This window comes from Myxocyprinus asiaticus, chromosome 9 (assembly GCF_019703515.2).
Source record: "Myxocyprinus asiaticus isolate MX2 ecotype Aquarium Trade chromosome 9, UBuf_Myxa_2, whole genome shotgun sequence".
Taxonomy (NCBI): domain Eukaryota; kingdom Metazoa; phylum Chordata; class Actinopteri; order Cypriniformes; family Catostomidae; genus Myxocyprinus; species Myxocyprinus asiaticus.
Window position 1 is genome coordinate 28,348,072 of NC_059352.1, and position 16,847 is coordinate 28,364,918.

The 16,847-nt window shown below is 37.9% G+C and overlaps 1 protein-coding gene across 2 annotated transcripts in view; it reads right to left on the minus strand.

Annotated features, from left to right (window-relative positions):
- The window catches only part of LOC127445727 (tyrosine-protein kinase RYK-like), a 91,449-nt gene that overhangs the window by 45,731 nt on the left and 28,871 nt on the right, over positions 1-16,847 (minus strand). For both annotated transcript variants that reach the window (XM_051705983.1, XM_051705984.1), the window contains exons 2-4: positions 5,866-5,987; positions 4,500-4,599; positions 54-185 (exon numbers count right to left, since the gene is read on the minus strand). In XM_051705983.1, coding sequence (XP_051561943.1) covers positions 54-185; positions 4,500-4,599; positions 5,866-5,987 — 354 coding nt within the window. The remainder of the gene's footprint in view (positions 1-53; positions 186-4,499; positions 4,600-5,865; positions 5,988-16,847) is intronic.

Here is a 16,847-nt window from a genome sequence, read left to right on the forward strand (position 1 = left end):
TAAACAAAGATGCATTGGAAAAAATAACGAGGTTAGTGTATGTAAGATCTTACTTCGGTAACACATTTTCCTGCGTTTGAAGTTGAGCACTGTGAAGTTGTTGGCTGGTGTTGTCAGGTTCAACTGCACCGTTAGCACAGCTTCACCGTCAGCCTTCCCAGAACAGAAGAGGTCCACTCTGAACACTACACATCGAGGAGAAACACAAAAATACACTCACTTGACAACTTGGTTACCCTTATTTGATTATATTAGATCAACAATGGCAACGATCGGTCAAGAGTTTCACTTAATAATACATTAGATTTCAGTTTGTTTCTCACCAAATCTAATCTTATTCCTTCAGAACAAGACATGAGTCGCATACAATAATTTATTAGATGTCTGAATTATACTTTTGTGTCCTTCTGAAGCTTGAAGAGGTGGTCACCATAAACTGCCATTGTATGACATCACTGAGAACAAATTTTTTTCCACAATTTCTCCCTTTGTGTTAAGAAAAAGAAAGAGAGTCATAAGGGGTTATAACAACACAGGGGTGAGTAAACAATGACTGAATTTTCATTTTTGGGTGAACAACCCCTTTAAGGTTAATTTGCTGAAACTTAAAACTATCAATTTCACTGGCTGCCATTCAATCTCTAATCACACACACGCTGGGTCTCTTGTGCGGTTTTGCTTTTGACACTGGTTCAGATGACAATGAGTGAGTGTTTTCGGGTGATGCGAAGAGATACAGTATTGAGATACATTTGCCGGTGAAGTCTCCATTCTCTGTACAGTAGATCCGCTCCTGTGTTTAATACAATATGCCACACGTAGTAAGTGTGCACTGCTTCACACAATCAGTTTTTGTGCTAGAATGTACAGTCCAGTCGAGCGTGTACTGCCTGTAAATTTATATATGGCAATTTTAGCCACATTTTGAAAATGGGGAAAAATATTAGTGAAGTTTAAGGAAGTAGAGTAGAGAAAAACAAAAACATGTATACTGCATTAATTGCATTATTTATTTTTACAAGTCAACTATTAATCTGAGAAATTAAAGCATTAAATTTCCCAGCCCCACAATATTTCATATTATATAGAAGATCTTTTGCCAGTAACCACTTTTTGGAGGGCTCTTAAACATGTGAAATGGACACTAATGAAGGACTTGAGTTTTACATCTTATGAAATTGAATTTTAAAATATATGTATAAAATTGATCACACATGATATGAAGACTCCATATTAGTAACCTTATAAAAAAAATATATATATTCTGCATGGACAGGGTCTGTTTGTCTGTCCGTCTTTTTTATTTTTAATTAGGAGGGGGTATGGAACAGTGATTTTTATAGGCATAAAATGCAACACTCAATTTTATCCAATATGTAACAGGGGTCCTGGCTTCATCTCTCTCTACCCACCAAGGGGTCCTTAGTCCGAAAGCTGTTGAAGACCCCTGCTTTAAAAGGGTCATGACATGCCTTTTTCAATTATTTGAATATGTTCCTTGAGGTTCATTTATAAGTTAAAAAAAAAAAAAAAAAAAAAAAAAATGCACATAAAAAAATAGTCATATAGTTGTAAACATGATAATTTTCCACCCTAATTATGACCCTCTGTCAGAAAAGCTTGATTTTGGTGCTGATTCTCCTTTAAGACTTTACAGTATATGCCCACTGTTATGATTGGCTCTTTGCTATTGTCTAACGTGCTCTCTCCTTGCCATCTCACTGCTCACTGCTACTGGGCAGGCTACGGAAGTGATTAAAGGTAAAGTTGATGTGGTGTTGTTGTTGTTGTTGAGGCTGTCAGATGCAAATGTCTACCACAGTGTAACATCACAATTAAAGTGGAGAAAATGGAGAACGTGTCGTTTTGGCAGCTTGGTTTCAACAAATACTCTTTGCAGTGAGAAAGTTTTGAGTTCTGAAGCGTACAGTATGTTTTTATACAATGATCTCTCATATGTCAAAATATCAAGGAAATATGGATTCCTCATGTCATGACCACTTTACATGGATTGTTCACCCAAAAATGAAAATTCTCTCATCATTTACTCACCCTCATGCCATTCCTGATGTGTATGACTTTCTTTTTTCAGCAGAACACAAAAGAAGATTTTTAGAAGAAAACCTCAGCTCTGTAGGTCCTTAAGGCGAGGTCACACATACCTTTGCACGGCAAAATTCCACGGGCAAAATACAGTCGTCTCAATGGGAATCTGTGTGATGTACTTCCGGTAGCGAAGAATTTCCCCTCATGAATTTCATATGGAGTTCAAGTTTGGTGAAACTTTTGTCGCGTTGACCAATAGGAAGTTGCTTGTTTGGCAGTGATCTCTGAGGGGGCGGTGCTTCGTACACAGCTACACTATATACTCACAATGGACAAGGATTTCATTTTAGTGGCGAGTTTCTTTTCAACTTCACTCTGCCAGAGTATGAGGTGCAGCATTAAAAAGAGGTTGCTTGGCAGTTATTTTTTTGGTGATTCACACGCTCAGCATCTACCCACGCCATCTTCGCCTGTGGAATTTTGCAGTGCAAAGGTATGTGTGACCGTGCCTTTACAATGCAAGTGAATGGTGATCAGACCTTTGTAGCTCCAAAAATCACATAAAGGACACAAAAGTAATCCATATGACTTCAATGGTTAAATCCATATCTTCAGAAGCGATGTGACAGGTGTGGGTGAGAAACAGATCAAAATTTTTATTCCTTTTTTTACTCTAAATCTCCACTTTCGCTTTTACATCTGAAACCCACATGTGGTGCCTGTTTAGTTTCACTTTTACATCTGAAAGTGAAAGTGGAGATTTAGAGTTAAAAAAGGACTTACATTTTGATCTGTTTCTCACCCACACCTATCATCGCTTCTGAAGATATGGATTTAAGTCATATGGATTACTTTTATGTTTCCTTTATGTGATTTATGGAGCTACACCATTCACTTGCATTGTAAGGACCTACAGAATCGAAATATTCTTCATTGTTTTCTGCTGAAGAAAGAAAGTCATACACATCTGAGATGGCACGAGGGTGAGTAAATAATGAGAACATTTTCATTTTTAGGTGAACTATCCCTTTAAGGTAATCTACACTATTGTACCTCTAAACGTTGACAAAAATTTGTTTTCAGAAGATAGAAGCATTTAAATCTCCAAAAGTATTTCTCTCTTTTGGCTAGCGAGTCCCAGGCACAACCACAGTGAAAATGTGTCCAATCAAACGCTTTCTAAATGGAGAATGGACCCTCTCCCTACATCTGATCAGCACGCATGACTGTGTTCTAACCTTCGCAGGGTGCTTCAAAGGGAGCCAATCTAAATCACCTAAAAAGTGAGTTGTAAAAGACCATTATTACTGAAGCTCTGACAGTGGAGGATAATTGTATTTAAATGGAATAGGGCATAGTCAAGTCATTTTTATTTGTATAGCACCTTTCACAACACACATCGTTTCAAAGCAGCTTTACAGAATATCATGCATTAACAGAAAATTAAACTGTAATATCTATAATGTCTTAGTCATCACTGTGAAGTTTGATAAAATATGATTTTAAAAAACACTTTTATTTAGGTGATGTAAATAAAAGTCTATTGGCTATTTCTAAAAAAAAATAAAAAAAGGGCCAGGCCGTTCAACAAGTCCCACCCCAACTTCATGTTTTAGTAGGAAATACGTCAACAAGCCAAAGAAAACTGCACTCGTCAAGGCAGTTCACAGGGACTTAAAGTTATGACATCTGCAGCCAGTTGCAATAAACCCCTTAAGTTAAGAAAAACCTTATTGACAATACACATACAATTATAACTAAGAGTTTTCCTAACTTAAAGGGTTTCTAGCAAATGACCATTTCCTCACACATAAAAGTCAGTCAGGAATGAAAATAGATTTACCAATGTTACCACCATTCATTTTTATTAAGATTTTTAAAAACAGATCCAAAGGTAGAGCCAAATACCGCTTTAAAAAACTAAAAGCAGTTGCATCTTTATTCATCATAAACAACAGATATAACAAGAAAGATGACTTGTGGCCTTTGGATGAGCTGAGCCGTTGGATTTCCACAAACCCTCTTTCCACTCCAAAGATAACAAATTAGCTTTATTGAGACAGACACAGAGCAGAAGCGGTTGTCAAAAACAACAGTAGCAAAATAGCGCCTCTGACAACTGTTATGAACAACATGGCATAAAAATGCCATTAAGCCTCAATCATTTGCTTGAAATACAAAACTATGAGAATGCACAAAATGATTAACAGGCACAAAGCATCAGAAACCATGGCCCACGGACAAATTTTTTGTTTGTTATTTAGTCTAGTGCTGTCACAGAGACCGGTGACATCTCACAACACTTACTTCATTAATATCTTTCAGGGAGTATGAAATGTTTTTGCATACCTTTCCATGAAAAAAAAATAAATAAATAAAATAAAAAATAGCTTACAGCACCTTTAATGTAAATGTAAAGAAAAGCACAAAAACAGGGTGTATGTAGTGCTAACCTGAACGGGTTCGAGGGACCTCTCCTTGGGCTGAGATATTGCTTTGAGGTTGATCCATGGCTGACATGTTCTCCACCTGAAACCCTAACCTGTAATCCACCTGTGATGGAGACAACAAGTAGGGAGAAAAAGTATTAGATGTGAACAAAAGTGATCCCATTAAAACAAGAGGTTCTCACTGGGGTAGCCAGGAGTGTGAATGAGGTTGTGGGAGATTTCTCAACTGTGTTTTATTCATTGTACATTTTGAAAATATTTGTATTTACTCCAAGATAAAATATGTAGTTTCACTTGTACTTAAAATATTGTGAAATGTAGGCTAGAATGTGACCATCAACTTAAGAGTAACAACACTTGTGTAGGTACAGCAAATACTCAGAAGTGTCACTGAACGCCCTAAAACTATTGGTATCGTTACCAGTTATGTAATTACACCTATGAGATTCTAAAGTGCATAGCCTAATTCGGTGACATGGGTGGGAATAGGAAGGTGGTCCTATGTCCCAAGAATTTTGGAACATGAAAAAAAATGTCATGGAACAAGAAAGGATGAGAACGCCTGCTTTAAACCATTGTGGATCTTGAATTTGAGCATGCCAAGATTTTACTGTTTGACAATGATAACTAGGGATGGGTAAAAATATAGATTTTCCAATTAATCGCAAACTTCATTAGAACGATTCCGATATCGATTCTTAAAATCCCAAGATCGATCTTTTACTCTATGTGCAACCCTCTACAATGTGAGTAAGAGTTTGGTTTGACTCATTCCGTGCAATGTGTTTCTAAAGAAGAGATCCACACAAACCATTTGCAATGGAATAAGTCTATTTCAATACCCTTTCTGTTCTTTACACTCCGTTGATCAAAAACAACAAAAAAGAAGCAATTTTTTTTAATCATATATAGCTCGGATACGGTAAAGAAGCCGTGCGATTCCATTCTCAGTAAGCACTCAACCAAAACACTTCTGAGACGCTCACTAAACTTACACTTTCCTTAAAGAGACAGTACCATTTTAGCATTTGTTTTACATACCCATGTACATTTTTAAAAAGCTAAATTTGAACAAAATGATGAAAAACTAATGATAAAATAACATTTTTAACATTTATATAAGTTAGAAGATCCCCTGTATAATTAATAGCATTAGCTGAGAGAGAAATGATTTTGTATGCAAGCAAAATGGATACTATAACTATACCCAAATAAAATGGAACAGAATTTAAATGAGAATCGAATCTGGAAATCTGTATCAATATCCAGCCCTAATGACAACATACAAGAAAGTTTACAGATTGTGAGAAACTTTTGGGACAGAGAAACATGAGGGGTAGCTACTGTGTATAGGATGAATGGTTCCAACCTTGCTGCTGGAGTGCCAGGTGAAATGCAAGCTGTTGGTGTCACTGGGAACAGGGAGGATGAAGGAGAGGGCATAATGATTTACCACATCATCCCTTACATAGTACAGCTCAGCATCCAGACCTGCAGAGAGAGAGAGATGACAAAATGCTCAGGATAGATGGAGCTTAAACAGTTAAACAGCTTTTCAATTTCTTACAACCACCCTCCAACAAGGGAGATGTAAAATACAGTTTCATACTGCCAAACTCCAGCTATGCACTCATATGAACTCTGTATTTCACCATCAAAACATCTTATGTGATTATTTGGGTCTAATGTCTTCTACAGGGCCTGGAAGTATATGGTGCAAGAAGAAACCATGGCAACAAATCATTCCAGAAAAAAATGTAAAAAAAAAAAAAGGAAGAAGAAAAAAAAAACCACCAAAGCATTCTTTTAGTGTGGTGACCAACCACTGTCTTGGAAGGGGTCCACATCCTGCGGGATACAAACGTGAGCAAGATCTGGATCCATCATATCATGAAGTGCAGGTGAGACAACCACTGAAATATGATAAATTTCCGACTGGATACGAGTTATAACAGGCTCCAATAGAGATGGTCAGCCGTGATGTCAATTTGTAAGCGAAACCGGGTTCCCTCAAGATTTTCCTATCGGTTTTTATAATGGTGTTTTTGAACTTCTGAGTTAAATAAGGTCTGTGATACAAATTACTTAATAATACGGAGAAGTTTTGTTCTACAACATAAATTGCACACTTTCATACCACAAACGTGAATTTTGAAGCCGCCGTGTTTTTTTTTGTTTTTTTTTTTAATTATTCAATTCGGTTTCAAAATTCACATTTGAGGTATGAAAGTGTGTAATTTATGTTGTAGAACAAAACATCCAAGTATCGTTAAGAAATGTTTACCACAGACATTATTTTAAGTTCAAAAACCCCATTATAAAACCCAAAGGAAAATCCAGAGGGAACCAAATGGCGAATTAGACTACCGGGTTTGTGAACTACAACTTGAACAGCTCTATTTTCATGCTGAGGTTGTAGAATGCTTCCCATTAAAGGTACAGTTCACCCAAAGAAGAAAATTCTTTCATTATTTTCTCGAAGACCCTCATGTTATTCCAAAACCATATTTTTTTTTTTCTTCTGTGGAATACAAAAGGCAAAATGACAGCCTCAGTGACCATTCACTTTCATTGTATGGAAAAAGATACAATGAAAGTGAAGTGTGACTGAAACTAGCATACTGCCAAGCATTCCATGTTCCACGGAAGAATTAAACATACGTGCTGGTGAGTAAATTGCAGAAAATACATTTTTGTATGAACTATGCCTTTAAGTCTATAAAACTATCAAGGTTGCCGCCCAAATTGTTGATCACAGTTCATTCCTCTCTCTTACTCGGTCTACTAAAACCAAGAGAAGCGGATTTCCCCTTTTTCCAGAGGGCAGTATCCTTAGACATCACCTCAACTATAGAGTGAAGAGAAAATGCTCAAGTGGAGTATTTGTTTACGTTTAAGGTCTTCATCCCTCTCTATTGCCAAAGCAAAACAGCCCTGCTCTCTCTGCCTGGCCCCCATTTTCTAAAACCTAAGGCTAAAGACGCTGTAGTCTAAACATGGTTTCCTTCCCTCTTGCAATCCTGAGACAGACTCAACCTTTCTCCCAGACAGCACGGCACACCTGTGCTCTCAGTTATACTACATCCATCCCCTGCTGATGGACGTGAGGCTGAAGTCTCAAGTGGAGGCCGATTCCCACAAAAGGAAACATGGGGATGTGTGAAGTTGACTGGCAGCTGGAATCTCTTGCCATGCCCCCAGGCAACCTCATCACGACTGAAAGGCCCCAGCACAGCTGACGGGAGCCTATCAGTCTGTGATAGGGCCTGCTCTAACACGAAGGGAGGGGAGTACATTAACCCTTTCATAGAACATATCAAATGAAACATTAAAAGATCATGTTTCAGCAGTAATTTTTGGTTGTAGCTTAAGTGTGAGCTGTACATCTGTGGTGTAATACCCTTAAAGAGAACATGAAATCAAAATGTACTCAAGTTTCTCAAAAAAACAAAAAAAACAAAAAAAAAAAAACAAACATTATGGTCTTACACAATTCATCAGTGCAAATTATATATATATTATATATATATATATATGCATACATACACACACACACACATACACACACAGTTGTGCTCAAAAGTTTGCACACCCTGGCAGAAATTGCAAAATTTTGGCATTGATTTTGAAAATATGACTGATCATGCAAAAAAAAAACTGTCTTTTATTTAAGGATAGTGATCATACGAAGCCATTTATTATCACATAGTTGTTTGTTTTTTTTTAAAATCATAATGTTAACAGAAATCACCCAAATGGCCCTGATCAAAAGTTTATATACCCTTGAATGTTTGGCCTCGTTACAGACACACAAGGTGACACACACAGGTTTAAATGGCAATTAAAAGGTTAATTTCCCACACCTGTGGCTTTTTAAATTGCAATTAGTGTCTGTGTATAAATAGTCAATGAGTTTGTTAGCTCTCACGTGGATGCACTGTGCAGGCTAGATACTGAGCCATGGGGAGCAGAAAAGAACAGTCAAAAGACCTGTGTAACAAGGTAACGGAACTTTATAAAGATGGAAAAGGATATAAAAAGATATCCAAAGCCTTGAAAGTGCCAGTCAGTTCTGTTCAATCACTTATTAAGAAGTGGGAAATTCGGGGATCTCTTGATACCAAGCCAAGGTGAGGTAGCCCAAGAACGATTTGAGCCACAACTGCCAGAAGAATTGTTCGGGATACAAAGAACAACCCACAGGTAACCTCAGGAGAAATGCAGGCTGCTCTGGAAAAAGACGGTGTGGTTGTTTCAAGGAGCACAATACGATGATACTTGAACAAAAATTAGCTGCATGGTCGAGTTGCCAGAAAGAAGCTTTTACTGTGCCAATGCCATAAAAAAGCCCGGTTACAATATGTCCGAAAACACCTTGACAGGCCTCACAGCTTCTGGCACACTGTAATTTGGAGTGACGAGACCAAAATAGAGCTTTATGGTCACAACCATAAGCGCTATGTTTGGAGAGGGGTCAACAAGGCCTATAGTGAAAAGAATACCATCCCCACTGTGAAGCATGGCGGTGGTTCACTGATGTTTTGGGGGTGTGTCAGCTCTAAAGGCACAGGAAATCTTGTGAAAATTGATGGCAAGATGAATGCAGCAAGTTATCAGAAAATACTGGCAGACAGTTTGCATTCTTCTGCACGAAAGCTGCGCATGGGACGCTCTTGGACTTTCCAGCACGACAATGACCCTAAGCACAAGGCCAAGTTGACCCTCCGGTGGTTACAGCAGAAAAAGGTGAAGGTTCTGGAGTGGTCTCCTGACTTTAATATCATAGAGCCACTCTGGGGAGATCTCAAACGTGTGGTTCATGCAAGACGACCAAAGACTTTGCATGACCTGGAGGCATTTTGCCAAGACGAATGGGCAGCTATACCACCTGCAAGAATTTGGGGCCTCATAGACAACTATTACAAAAGACTGCACACTGTCATTGATGCTAAAGGGGGCAATACACAGTATTAAGATATATATATATATACACACACACACACATACATACATACATACATACATACATACATACATACATACATACACACACACAGTTGTGCTCAAAAGTTTGCATACCCTGGTAGAAATTGTGATATTTTGGCATTGATTTTGAAAATATGACTGATCATGCAAAAAAACTGTCTTTTATTTAAGAAGTGATCATATGAAGCCATTTATTATCACATAGTTGTTTGGCTCCTTTTTAAATCATAATGGTAACAGAAATCACCCAAATGGCCCTGATCAAAAGTTTACATACCCTTGAATGTTTGGCCTTGTTACAGACACACAAGGTGACACAGGTAACCTCAGGAGAAATACAGGCTGCTCTGGAAAAAGACGGTGTGGTTGTTTCAAGGAGCACAATACTTGTTGACCCCTCTCCAAACATAGCGCTTATGGTTGTGACCATAAAGCTCTATTTTGGTCTCGTCACTCCAAATTACAGTGTGCCAGAAGCTGTGAGGCGTGTCAAGGTGTTGTCGGGCATATTGTAACCGGGCTTTTTTGTGGCATTGGCGCAGTAAAGGCTTCTTTCTGGCAACTCGACCATGCAGCTCATTTTTATTCAAGTATCGTCGTATTGTGCTCCTTGAAACAACCACACCATCTTTTTCCAGAGCAGCCTGCATTTCTCCAGAGGTTACCTGTGGGTTTTTCTTTGTATCCTGAACAATTCTTGCAGTTGTGGCTGAAATCTTTCTTGGTCTACCTGACCTTGGCTTGGTATCAAGAGATCCCCGAATTTTCCACTTTTTAATAAGTGATTGAACAGTACTGACTGGCATTTTCAAGGCTTTGGATATCTTTTTATATCCTTTTCCATCTTTATAAAGTTCCATTACCTTGTTACACAGGTCTTTTGACTGTTCTTTTCTGCTCCCCATGGCTCAGTATCTAGCCTGCACAGTGCATCCACGTGAGAGCTAACAAACTCATTGACTATTTATACACAGGCACTAATTGCAATTTAAAAAGCCACAGGTGTGGGAAATTAACCTTTAATTGCCATTTAAACCTGTGTGTGTCACCTTGTGTGTCTGTAACAAGGCCAAACATTCAAGGGTATGTAAACTTTTGATCAGGTTTGGGTGATTTCTGTTACCATTATGATTTAAAAAGGAGCCAAACAACTATGTGATAATAAATGGCTTCATATGATCACTATCCTTAAATAAAAGACAATTTTTTTGCATGATCAGTCATATTTTCAAAATCTATGCCAAAATTTCTGCCAGGGTGTGCAAACCTTTGAGCACAACTGTATAATATATATATATATATATATATTACGGGTGTAACGGTACATGTATTCATCCCGAACCATCACGGTTCGGTGCATGCAGTCAGACAAAGAATACATCTGAGACAGTCACAGGCGATTCACACATCAATCCAGAAGGGGGTGCGCGCAGTAATGCAACGCTTTTTGCTAAAGAATGGCGAGTTCAGATGACACGCAAGAGCTCGAAGACCCGCCTACTTGTTTCAAATCAGCAGTGTGGGAAAGTTTCGGGTTCCCAGTGAACTACGGCAGCAGTAGAGAGCGAGTGGTAGATAGGACGAGGACGGTGTGTTGACGTTGTAAAGCAGCTGTATGGTATGTGAGTGGAAATACGTCCAACATGCTAACACATATCAGACAACATTACCCAGATGTGCCAATCACCGGAGCTAGGCAGAAAAAGATGACAGTGCAAAAACATATCCCTGCAGCTTTTAACCAGCCTCTAGATGTGAGAACAGACCCAGTCAATTGGGTCATTACCCAGGCAATTGGCATATACACAAACAACAAATAGTTTAAGTGGAACAAATTGTAACACTCCTTCTCCTAATGCACAAGTTTTATTTTTCATTATTCTATTTATTTTGTACTTTTATATCAAAAGAGATGCTTTTCAGTTTTGTAGCTGATTGTGACCAAATACCTTTTGTTTTTTATCAGCCCTACAAAAAAATATGACCTATGCAAGAGTGCATTCTGTTTACTACTTAGTGCTTAATACACTAAAGGAGGCTATACTGTACCAACTACCTGAGGGGGGACTAAATGCCGTTAGGTGGAACAAACTGTAATTTGCAATACTGTCTGTTCAAAATAAATGAAAAGAAACCTAGCATTTGGGATTTGTTGCTTTTTCCTGTTGTACCGAACATGTATCGAACCGTGACCCCAAATCCGAGGTACGTACCGAACCGTGACCTCTGTGTACCGTTACACCCCTAATATTATATATATATATATATATATATAAATTCATTCTGTAACCCAATCATGAAAAGTGGATGTTCCATTCCAGAATGAAGCTGGATCTGAATGAGAGTTTGCGACAACAACGACATAGAGTACATTTTAATTTCATGTTCTCTTTAAGGGCATTACATCACAGATGTACAGCTCACACTTAAGCTAAAACCAAAAATTACAGCCGAAACATGATCTTTTAATGTTTCATTTGATATGTTCTATGAAAGGGTTAATGTACTCCCCTCCCTTCGTGTTAGAGCAGGACCCATCACAGACTGATAGGCTCCGGTCAGCCGTGCCATATCTATCTGACCATGTTTCTAGCCCCTCGCTCGGTCTCTGGTGAGCACATAAGTGCCACCGCGCTCCCGCGGTTTAAATAGAACCCCAAATCATTTCTGAATTTTTGAGAATCGATGGAGAAAGAATTGTGATGCATCGGAGAATCTATTTTTTTTCTCCCACACCTAAGGAGTACACCTGATGAATCTATGGAGAACAAAATTGTGGGTCAGCACATCTATATAATTCAAATAAAAAAAAAAAAAAAATTTAGATTTAGCATTCCACTACAAAACTGGAAACTCGTTAATGACTACATAATTGCATGTTTAATAAAGGAGTAATTTAATAATCCTTGAAGTAAGGGTTCTAACAAAGGATTCTCTTTCCCAAGCTTCTATAATCTCTTCTTCCTTCAGGAAAGCTCTACAAAGCCATTCAGCACCAGCTGGCAGCATTACAGGATAGTCCGAGTTATCAGAAACCTGGCCTACAGTGATATGAGAAAGCAACAAACAGGGTGTGTGGCCCCTTGTCTCACCATCAGACATGCCAGTAGATTGTACACAGTCTGTTCACTGACTGTCTGATGGGTACTGCACCAAAGAAATGGCAAGCGTTGGCAGAATTCATGAGTTCCAATATGACTGTCTGGTGCTACATGACTTCCAGGTATCGGGGTGTACCAGTCCACCTGGAAACGTGGACTGAAAAGTGTTTAAAATGTAGCGGGTAGATAAAATGAGCGCTTTCGTAAAATAAATAATCAATAATCAGAGTTTGCCAAGTGGCATCGAATCTTTAAAATCTATTCAAAAGGTGCTTCTCAATGCTAAGAACACAGAGAACAGACTTGCGTTGTTATTAAGACCAGTCTTGCAAAGCTACCTTGGAAGAATGAACTCGCAAGGACTGAAGGACGTAGAGCGCATCATTTGCGAGCTCTGAGGTGTGCTGCGATCTTCCTGTTGTGCAATTGCCTGTCCCAGCACATTTGTAGTCACTGAGAAGTGACAGCGTTATTATCACACCAGTGAGGTTCTGCAGGACTAGTGACATGTTAAAAGAAAAAAGTCTGTTAACACTCATTAACTACGTTTTTATTACTTTATTAAAATGATGCCCAACTAAACAACAAATGTTGACGGAGTATGACAACTCTCACAAGCCGTCAGACTTTCGCTAGCTTACAGCAGGAAACATAATGACACATGTCCTTCGTCTTCCGCCATAGTGCGGCTATGACTTCTGGGACTTCAGATGGGTTCTTGGCTTAAGGTCATCATCTGATACATCAGGCATTTTCGGCCTGATCAAGAACACATCCGGATAATTTAATGCATTCTTGAGTATTGGAATTGAACTTAAGCAGTGGATGATGATGTCGAACAAGTCCACAAGAACATAATAACACATAAGAATGCACATTGAGAAACACCCAAAGTTCTGTTTGAGGAAATTAGGAGCAAGTAAACAAGATAACCATGCAAAATGATAAAACTTTGTTTTCTAAATTGTGTCTGCCAGATAATCTGTACTTATGCACAGATTTTCTCATTTCAAAGTCTTCACACACTTCCCGCTAATAATTTGTGTGTGTGCTTTCTGTACACATTGTTATGATCCGACACTTGTGTGATTTCCCCCCTCCAAAAAAAAAAAGAAAAAAAAAAAAAGACTGGGTGTTCACTCCGCAGGTCTCTTCATGTTCAAGTGGATGGTTCCTGAATAAGAACCAGAATAAACTGAAAAGAGGAACAGACATCATGTTGATAGTCAAACTTATGTCTGTGCACAACTATGGCTCCTGTGACAGACAGTGTCACGATGCAGGAGTCCTCACAGTCTAGACAGACATTCTGCCTGACATGATCCTCTGAATGAGGAAAAAAATATCAGCTAGCTGTGAGCGAGTACTGAGGCGTGAAATATACTAGACATACCCACACTAGACCTGACACTAATTACTGTTCCCATGTCTTGCTCAGACTGCTTTGATACCTGAAAAAACAGCCATGTGAGCAGAGGCAGGAAAAGTGGGGAGTGGCAGTGAAGCTTTTCTGAGTTTAAAAAAAATCCTTGTTTTCTCTCAAACCAAGGCCCTAATCGGTGATATATTGGATCGGTGAAGGATTTTGTAGGAGTTTCGAGCCTTAGGTCAGTCATGGACTGAGCCCACACTACAGTGGATGAAGAGGGTGAAGTTCATGGGTCAAGTCAAGTGTGGTCAACCCCCTGACCATAGGTTTACAAAAATGCATAATTCCTTGTGTGGCAAGTGAACCCAACCTTGAAGAGGTGGTTCATTGCTGTATCATTAAGACAATGAGTTTATTACGGCATATGTACAATCTATGTTCTCAAACTTGTTTATTTGCAACTCTGTGGGGACCATTTTAAACCCATTTCTTTATGCTCAAGTAACAAGTTTGTTTCAAAAGAGCTGTGGTTAACCACACAGATTGAAAAAAAAAAACCACCTTTACAGAGCACTGCCGTTCAAAACCCCTTTCATGGTTGAATTGCTTCCACTGTTCTGAAAACCCAGAGAGCAGGGAGAAAACAAGTCTACAGGGCGAGAATCCCATACTGCATTATGTTGGTGGCTTTCGAACAGAAAGAGCTTTGCATGTCATTTTCAACCCGGCCCAGGCAAAAGAAAAAAATGATGGTCTCATAAAGATATGGGAAGGGCACAGAGACAGGGCCAGATGTAAATGCTGTAGGCAAATCACAGACAGTCATTGGCTTCTTTGTCTGCTCTTACATCTTCCATAGAAAGCCAAGAGTGAGTGACATGCTTCATTAGCTGATGGCATTAAATCACTATTCAGCTAGGTACTGGAAGGACCATGCATGTTGGTACAAGTCTTAAAATACTACTGCCACAAAATATACTTTCAACATAAAAATTTTCTGCTTGTGACGTATTGTACACTGTAAAAAATGCCCGTAATTTTAACAGTAAAAGAATGCAAAAATGCTACAGTAAAAAAAAATGTCATTGGTAAATGGGCAGTTACCTTAAAATATATGGTAATTATATATATATATATATATATATATATATTTAAAAAGACAATACATGTAATTTTACAGTACAATGTTGTAAAAATAAACAAATTTACATGTAAAAAGTATGATTTTACCGTATAATTAACGGTATAAATGTATATTATTTTTAACAAGAGAGTACATGTACTTTTTACGTTAAATTATGGTTAAAAAATAAATAAATAAATAATAATCAGGCATTCCCAGAATTCCCTGTGTTACCAATCACATTTCATTATATTTTATGGGAATAGTTGTTTCTTCTTATTTTTAATATCACTTATCTACATTGGGGTGTTCTGTGTTATATTTGATGTTTAGTTAATGTTTACTGCATTATTTTAATTTCACATGTGTTACCCTGATGGTGTTTAGTGTTTGTGAGTGACACTGAGCACTGTCTCTACATGTTTAATGGTCATTGGTCTTGGAAAGGCCACTACAGATGAACTTCATGTCATCATGTGCCTATCTGTAAATACTACGGTGAGTAACAATACATTATAAAGTGAAAAGCAGATTTTTACAGCTTCAGAAGGTTAAAGTATTAAGTTTTATCAAAATTACATCCTGTAAAGCCTGAAGCGTGGTTCCCGTATTTTATTTTACAGTGAATTTCTGGCTACCACAGCTGCCAGATTTTTACCGTAAATTTAACAGGATTTATTTTAGCTACTTCAAAGCATAGTAAGAATTTTAGGTTTTTTAAATGTGGTTTGGGACACACACAAAAAACAAAAAACAAAAACAAGGCTATTTTGTTTTGAACACATAGCAAAGCATAATTAGACAATACATGAAAAGGCAATTATTAGTGGTGCTCGACAAGGCAAAATTTATTATTATTGCTCATATGTACAGTTAAGGATTTGAACAAACCCTTAATCTTTGGTGATTAACTTGTCCAACACCATTTTTTCTACAGTCATGACATGTCAAATTGTTCAGCTCGTTGAGTAGAGATATGCTATTACTAAGGATGGGACAATTTATGAAATTTGGAAATATTGCGAACCAAAATAAATGAACAACACTGAGGAAAAAAAACTTGATATTTCAAAATTTGCAACAATTGTTTCAGTCCGTGTGATCATAAATTAAATGACACATCAAAATCTCTGTGACTGTTCAAAAAGTTTACTGATATAGCTGATTTCACAAATGTTGACATCATATTTTTCTGTTTAACTCTAGCGCATAAACTATGTCAATACTTCAAATGTCGCGAAAAACTGGTTTGGAAACACTTTTTGTCTAGAAAATTGGCATTAATGCAAAAATTTTCTGTCACATGACAGAATTTACCCCAATCGTTAGCCTGTGTTAATCATGACGACAAGGTATACATCCTGGAAAGCCAATTTACTGTATGTCAAGCATTACTCGCACTGTTATGGATTGGTCTTAATGGCATACCTGCACAGATCCGATGCAGCAAACACATCTGCTTCATGACACTTCCAGGAGTGCCAACACAAATATCTCGTATCATGCACCTTTCAATATCAACAAGTGGACGGAGAACAAATGAATGGCCGCTCTTTACGATTAATCACGGTAGCCATCCGTTTATTTATTAAAGTTGCTTTTCCACACCGTTCAAAATAATAGATGACAGTCATGGAATTAGCCCACAATACAAAAAACATATCATTTCTGTGCACAAAGGTGTTTTAAATAAAAAATAAATACACAATACTAAGAGAAAAGCTTCAGTGTGCTTTTTTGGAACACTAACATATAGCCCAATTCTATAAAAT